Source organism: Zosterops lateralis (genome assembly GCF_965231275.1).
Source record: "Zosterops lateralis genome assembly, chromosome: 1".
In the NCBI taxonomy this organism is placed as follows: Eukaryota; Metazoa; Chordata; class Aves; order Passeriformes; family Zosteropidae; genus Zosterops; species Zosterops lateralis.
In genome coordinates this window covers 91,338,864-91,347,080 of record NC_139762.1, presented here as the reverse complement: position 1 = coordinate 91,347,080, position 8,217 = coordinate 91,338,864, and the positions used below count along the sequence as shown (strand labels likewise).

Below are 8,217 nucleotides of genomic sequence, written 5' to 3'. Positions count from 1 at the left end.
GGCAATATAGTGAAAACGTTGTATTGTGACATGCTTTTCCAGTTCAAAATGTTGAAAGCATTTTTTTCTTTTTATTGAACAAATTATTAAATCCTACATGCAAAATTCTGAAAGCCTACACTACATGTTAAAACAGCTGAACACATCCTATTCACACTTTATCTTGGGATCTTTCAAACGACAACTAACAGTCTATTAATATAACTATGACCAGCAGACTAATTTGGATGGACTTCTTTAGCTCTTGAAAATACTCTATACAAGAGCACTAGGAATTCATTCACTTTTATTTTTTTTTTATTTTAATCACAAACACTATACAATCTGTATTGTAGGTGTTAAAACATGTGTTTTCTTTAAAAAAGTTTAAGAAGTATTAAAACAGTTTTAACAGTGATAAAGTAGGCTTTATTCCAATTATTTGTGTTTAATTATTCAACACCAATTTTTACAATACCTAAATCTACTAAGACCTACTTCTTTTGGACCTGTGCCATCTGTTCTACCAGGTAACTTCCCAAATTATGAAATTTATAATTTTCATCTTTAAAAATAAATTGTTGGAATTATTTATGAAGATGGCAGTGCTTAGACCCAGCCCACACATTTTATAAATATGTTACAACTACACACAGCACACAGCTTCACAGTTCATGCGATAGGCAGTGTCTAAAAAATCAGTTACTAACTTCCAAAAACATTTAAATATCTACGGTATTTAAACACAGTGTTTTCTAGTTCCTCATAAGAAAAGTAAGCTGTAAACATTTTTACCTTTAGTTCATGCCTTGTTTGTTAGGTAATGTGGACTTATTTTGTTGGTTTGTTGGGGGTTTTTTAAGTCTACAACCATGGTTGGAATAAATCTGTGTTCCCAAAAATATTACATTCCATGGATAAAGCACAAGTCTATTATATAACCATGTGATACAGATACAGAAAATGAACTACTGTATTCAAAAACATAAAAGTAAAGATACTAAAACAGTCCATAGCTGTTAGAGCTGATGCTTTCAGAATACAGACCAACATTGTTACACTAAGAATGTTCAAAAATAAGGCCTCTGAAATAAATATTTCCATTCTTTAAAAAAAGATATAATAAAAATGTACATCACATGGTAAATGTAGGTATAAAAAGCACTAAGTTAAACCATTCTGGATGATGTATCTGAAGTAAAATGGCCTAGGTTTTGCTTCTGCCGGCGTCCTCTATTGTTTTTGGGGCATTTTCTGTAAAAAAAGAGAGAGAAATAGGAAAGGAGGGCTGACTTTATATATGGCACATTTAATTAAGCCTAGCAATCATGCATTGACTTAATTTTCTGTACTGAACAATAGCAAGGAGTCTATGATCTCTGCTGACAAGTGGGACACTCCTGCTGTTCAGTACTGGGCTGTGACCTGGGAATGTCTGTAGGACCCCAGATCATTCAGAAGGGAGCCCTGCTTGACCTTGAGACTGAAACCAGCAAGGTGCTACATCCTTTAGCCTTGATCCAGCAAATGCCTTCCATGGGGAATTATTGCATTAGCTTTACTTTATGCATATTTCATATTTAAAACCCAGTGGATGGTGAGACTGGATCAATCAGACTTTTGAAGTGCTGGACCTCCAGGTGCCTTGTTGCTCACAGCAGCCCATGAGACAGAGCCTAGCCAGGTCTCTCTGTGGGGTGACTCTGGTGATCCCTTTCTTGGGGTCAGACACACAACTAAAAGGATTCACAAAAGCCAGCAATCCCGAATGGAATGGCACTTAGCCAGGCAATGAATGATGGAGCAGTCCTGCTGGGATGCAGCAAGACATGAGAGACTGAGAGTGGGAATGGTCATACAAAGGCTGAAAGAGAAGCTGACCCACACCACTGCTTTGGCAGCAGGATGTTGAGTAAAAAAGGGAATGACATTAATTGCATGAGCCAAATAACTCTTTTACAGGTGTAGATGGTGTTTTATACATGTGCTAGTGTTTGTTAGGTTGAACTTTACAAGGAATACAGGGAAAAGGGCCTGTTTTGTTCATACATGGGGTGTCCCTCTATATCACTCAGTTTGGAAGCCATAAACTAATGCAGTAGCAGAAAGTTTTATGGCTCAGTCTAAGTGGAGCTGAAAAAGTGAAGGACAACTTGAGGAGGAAAAGTCAAACTATGGAATGGGTGCCCAAGTGTAAGATTTAAATACTTCATGCACCTATAAGGTAACTAAGTCATACTTAATCTATCTCAGAGGCCTCAGTGCCTGCTTGGTTCAGGCACTGAGGTCTCTGAGGTGACTGAACACCTTGTCACCAAAAAGAACTCATGGCTCTCATCTCAGGTTTTACACAGGATGAGAATTTGAGGCAACTCAGAAACCTGAATGCTGTGCTTGTGTGTCTTTAAATTTCATAAAACAAGTTCTTACAGTGCGTGTCCAATAATGGGACTAAGTTGCACAGTAATTTTTAGAAAGTGTATATGGTGTGAGGGATACTTCTTTCTCTGTGTAATGCCATTTACAGTGGTACCACAGGGAACAACACCTTGTCAACCTCTCTGGTTTCACTGGGTGGTATCTGGGGATCACAGCTTCCACAAAACTTCAGCAATGCTTCAATAAGTCCAGCGAAGGTCTAACACAGTAGCTTAACTCTTGGATTTGTTTCAAGGCTGATCTGTTCAGCTGTGTATTTAGTCTGGAGATTCAGTCTGGTTACTGGTGGTTTCTGAATTCAAACAAATCTGTCTTTTGTGGCCAAAGAAACAAGGGGGCAGACAGGATGCTACATAATCATCCTGCTTCAGTCGTCAGGTAGTTTTTAAGTGGGTATTAAGCAAATAAGATGTTGGGCATCATATAATTAAATACAGAGAAAGTATATCCATACAATGTGTAATTTTTCACTGTTTTTGTCATTACCTACCTGGTTATGCACATGACAATTGCAACTATAATGGCAATCTGTACAGCTCCAATTATTGCTGCAATAAGGACATGCGTAAGCTTTTGTCTACTTGGGACAACATAAAGAATACTAAAGTCTGTCTTTTCACAGTGCTGCCCAGTATATCCTGATTCACACCTGAAAAAGAAAAGGAATATTTCATGGAATCTGTAATTTGACAGCACCCCAATCATTTTGCAGATGAAATGAGAAATCCAAGGTGACTCCAGCTGAGAAAGAGGTGGTGAGAGGGTGCATGTGTGATAATACTTGGATGAGGGAATTGTTTGGATCTGTGTGGCAAGAGAAGAGACAGAGCAAACAGATATGCTCTGCTTTTTCTGGATAAGGTTAATAGTGGCCCTCTGAAAACACACCAGTGTGGGGAAGGTCCTGATTTGTCAAAAGAAGTATGTGGGTCATTATTATATTGGTACAATATTTAGGAAGAGTGAAGCAACTGGGTGGAACAACTTGGAAACAAGTAGACAAGGCTAAATGAAATGCAAGAATCATGCTCATGAAGCACAGGGAGAGGACAACTCATTCAGCTCCATTGTCAATATGGGACAGAAGTGACAAAGAGGTTGAAAATCCACCCTGAAAAAAGAAGACCCCTTTACAAGCTGCAACCTAGAGAAGCGGAATCTTGCAAAATCTACTGGACAAGAACAGCACGAAGCCCCCACCTGCCTTGTGGATGAGCCAGAATTTGATGGAAGTCATCTTAGAAAACCCAATGGCTCACAAATGTTCAAGTGAGAGCCCAAACACAACTGTTCAAGGAAGAATCCAAAATAATTTGCATGGAGTGGGGGAGAAATAGCTGGAAGCAGAAGAGAAGCAGCTCTGTAAATGGTAATTTGCCTGAGCAAAGCAGCAGTTAACTCAATGAGAAACTCAGCAGAGGTTGTTCTTGAGCAGTGATGTGTTCTGATAATGCAAGATGTGCCAGTGCAAACATACTCTGAAACAATTCATGTCTCAAGGCAAAGGAGGCTGAGGCACAAGAAAAGGCAAGAGCCGCCCAAAACACTGAGAGTCAAAGAGTCAAAGGCCACCAGCTAGAACCCTGAGCAAGTTCCTTGTCCAGCTGTCCTTTAGAATTGACTGACACAAATGCATTCACTGTGGAGAACTGAATCATACAATTGGCCTCCAGCTCTACAGCTGGGGAAGAGATACTCACATGCAGGCAGAGCAACAATCCTTTTGTAAACTGGATCTGACAAGCTCACATGCAACACAAAATCAGACTCATCCATTCAAAAGTTTTGTGCTAGGGTAGGAATTAATTCTGTTTGGAGCAACAAAATAATTACACCAAAGACCTTTCTACAACTGCTAATGCAACTCCTAATCCCCCTCTGCATGCAGGGATAATAGTTGGGGTTTACATGTTCATAATCTTGTGACTCTACTTTCTCCAGCCATGAGCTGCTGTGTAAGGAGTTTTAGTTCAGGCATGAACCAAATTCCGGTAAGGCTTTTTAAAGAAAACCCTTCATGTACAGTAAGTGTGCCCAGTGGTAGCCAGGAAGGGAATAAAGAGAATTCGGTATGAGCATACAAGAAGAATGAGGACAGTGAACACACTGGTAATCATGCAAGAAGACACAAAAAGGAAGAGTTCTTGTTAGTCAAGAGGACTTAAATCTTATTGCTACTTTGCTTTTGTTTTCATTAAAGAAAATAGCAGATGAAGTATTATCAATGTGAGAACTGCTTTAATGCAGAGGTGGCAGAACAAGGCAGAGGAGGCACAAAGAAATTCAAAGATGTTTCCTCAGAAACACTGAAATGACAAGAAATTATTTCTGAGAAATACTGAATGCAGATTCAGGAGAAAAAGTGCTTGTATTAGGAATTACTTCATGGCAGGAAGAAGTAGCAGGCACTAGTTTTCTGCCTTAAACTAGTAGAACAGATTTTAAAGCATTCTGCTGCATAAATGTGTAACAAGATAATACAGCATTAGTATAATAGCAAGATCAATAGAGGTCAGCAAGAATTTATCAAAATAAGCTGATCAGTCAATTAATTGATTCAGCATAAAGAAGTTTAAATTTGTTTTTAAAGGGCTGAACTGTGTCCTTGACACAGCCTGCTGTAAGCACAGGGCAGAACTGCACTGCACAAGAGGGGCAGCAGGAGACAGACCTGATCCCATCTGTGCAAAGGCTGCTAAACTCAATACTGTGCAACTGACTGCTACAAAGCCTTCCTCCCACCTGCCTGCTGGAGGGCCACTGTACAATGAGCAAGGAGATTAATTGCCCTCAGTGAAAGCAGAATGCAGAATTTGCTCTGCACAAGTATTTTCTGCAGTTTTATAGGTCATCCGATACCTCACACACATCGCTACCTGGAAATGAGAACCAAATTAAACAGTGTGTATGCTAGATGTGTATGATTACCAAAAGCATTTGAAAATAACAATTTGCCCTTAGCATTCAGCATTGTATTTTCCTTGCTGGAGAGACTTTTTTCTCTGATGGAGGTATATGATTACAACGGCTGATTGATGTCTGTTATAAACTATTTGTTTCCTTAATAACTCTGCTCCAGTAAGAAACAAGCATAAAGCATGAGACCATCAGTATTTTAATAGCCAAGAAAAATCCAAAGGAGATCTGATACTCAGGGTCAAGAACTGACAGTCACAAATTCTTGACTGGAACCATGTGAAGTTCGTTGTGCTAGGCTCAGTGCTGAGATACTATTCAGAATGTTTAAATACATAGCTGAAGGTAGTAACAGTAAATGTAACTATAAAATAGAATCTAAAAGGATGGTATATTAATTAAATTCATCAAAACATTGCTTATCAATACTTACTAAGTAATAATAAATATTTAAAAGATTGAATTTATACTCAATCATAAATTGATAAATTACTATAAGATTAGCATCTTCTAGAAAAAAAATCTGAGAAAATAAAAATGAGTTCATTCAGACGGGAATGTTTTCCTTGAAATACTGCTACTTTAAACAATTTGAGGACAAATACACTATAAATTGTGTTAAATACAGTTCTAGGTCAAAAGAATACTGTAATCGGATAGGGTTGCCTAATGCCCATCAAGATGATATTGGGGATGCATCCAGTTTCACCAGAGAAGCAAAGTCATGTTGAGTTCTCTTAGTTCTAGAAGGAAATAAAACCAAAACAGTCCTATTGAAAGGTGAAAATAAACAAGAAAGGGTCTTGCATGGTAAAAGAAATAACAGAACCTTTCAAGTGCCTAAGTTGGCGACCATACTGGCTCTGCTGTTGGGCTTCCTGCACTCTGATCTGTCTGGAAACCCTTAAATCTTGGCAGTGCAAAAAACACCTAAATATCATCAGTCAATAAGGATCAAGGGAGAAAATATGAAAGTATCCAATGGATTTACAGCTGAAGTTTCAAAAGCAAAGGAAAGCGAAGAGTTACGGCAGTTTCAGCCACATCAATCTGAAAGTACAAGCTTGCAAGATAAAAGCTGGGGAGTGAAACCTACTATAAGTAGGGCACTGCATCTTATTGCAAAGTGGCCTTCTAATAATAATAATAATATAAAATTTAATTTTTAAATTATAAAATTTGAGGAAAACAAATACACAGAATTCAATTGGTGAAATGTAAAGGAAAAAAATTCTCTGGGAGCTAAGGAACATTCATATACCCTGGGAAAGACTGAGGAGCTTAATACTGAGTGTTCTGAGTTGCTAGTTTACACCGTAGACAAAAGGTGTGGGCTAAAAAATATTTTGCAATTTTTTATTCTCTAGATGAAGGCCATTATTGTGAAAAGGGGCAATAAATGTTAAAAATAAGGTATTGATTCTCTAGAGAGAGTTTATGACAGGAACAATAAAATGTACAGATAGTGTAAGAACAGGCTGAGAGGTCAGTGGGGAAAGAACAGTCTTAGAGGGAAGCCATGCAAGTCAAAAGTCTTTTAAATGTGTTTCTATTTTGTTTGGTTTTTTAGCTCTGGATATGACTTAGCAGCTGAAAATAAGAAGATAACACTGATGTGTTATCTCAGAGGGATTCAGGTTCTGATGTACCTGACTGACCGAGCCTCTCCTCTGAGCACTGTCTCTCTCCCTCCTAACTGGAGCAGCTGAGTGCTGCCCACAGCACAGGGACACTACTCCTGTGCCACTGCTCAGATATCACAAAGTGATACATCCTGTCATTACATCTAGAGAGCATTTTTATTAAGCTTTACAGTGATTTCCATCATATTTTGGAGATATGAAGGACTTACCGGCAGGAAGCCTTCTGAGTGGAATAAATGAATTCACATTTTCCATGTATACAGTATCCATTGAAGCTTTCTGAACAAGGTATGTGGTTTCCAATGTAAATGTCTTCTCTTTGATCACTGGCATCTTGAAAAGAAATATACATAAACAGTTATATACACGGGTCCATGGTGTTAATTTAAAGCCCTCAACCAAGAATAGCATATCCTTAAAAACTTGCAGTGAAAAAAGGAATAGAGAATAATAAAGCAGAGGCTTAAGGGGAAAGTTTCAGAGGCACCTACAGAGATTTGCTAGAATGTACTGCACTGGAAAATGATCCTCAGAGACATCTATGCTTTTAATATCAGGTTTCTCAAAAAGGAGAAAAGTGTTCATGTCAGAAACAAACCAATGCAGGAAGATCAGCAGAAGCTTTGTCAGTGGCACTGGGGCAAAGAGCTAATACATAGATACAGACAGCTCTCTCCCATGTGTAAACAGATGAAAAAGAACCCTCTAAAAAGGATTAGAAAGATGATGAACCACATTTTATGATTATTGGGTAGAAAACCACTTGATACAGTCCAGATCTGATTGGTACCACTGGTGGTTAAAGTTGAAATCAAATACACTTCAATAGCAGTCTTCCTCAGAGAAACATTTTTATGGAGAGAGAACTCAAAAATATTGAAATGTGTTTAAAATACCCATTCCTTTGGGAGGTGTGCTGGTTTTGGCTGGGATGGACTTAACCTCCTTCACAGCAGCTGATGGAGTGCTGTGGTTTAGATTTCAGGCTGAAATAATAGTGGTAATACAACACTGTTTTGGCTGTTGCTGAAGGGAGCTCACACAGCATTAAGACTTCCTCTGCTTCTCCCCTCAGCAAGAAGACTGGGAGTGGGCAAGAGTCTGGGAGGGGACACAGCCAGGACAGCTGACCCAAACTGGCCAGAGGAATATCCCACACCATATGACATGCTCAGAAATAAAAACTATAGTTTTCATATTTCCAAGGTGGCAGTTGCTCAGAGGCTGGCTGGTCATCAGT

At 38.7% G+C, this 8,217-nt stretch overlaps 1 protein-coding gene across 1 annotated transcript in view; it reads right to left on the bottom strand.

The window, feature by feature from the left end:
- Nucleotides 1-168: 168 nt before the first annotated feature.
- Nucleotides 169-8,217, bottom strand: part of TMEFF1 (transmembrane protein with EGF like and two follistatin like domains 1) — a gene marked incomplete at its 5' end in the record, with an annotated part of 112,626 nt that continues 104,577 nt past the window's right edge. The window contains 3 exons of the mRNA XM_083879360.1: nucleotides 169-1,233; nucleotides 2,909-3,067; nucleotides 7,187-7,310. Coding sequence (XP_083735486.1) covers nucleotides 1,149-1,233; nucleotides 2,909-3,067; nucleotides 7,187-7,310 — 368 coding nt within the window. The 3' untranslated portion in view covers nucleotides 169-1,148. The remainder of the gene's footprint in view (nucleotides 1,234-2,908; nucleotides 3,068-7,186; nucleotides 7,311-8,217) is intronic.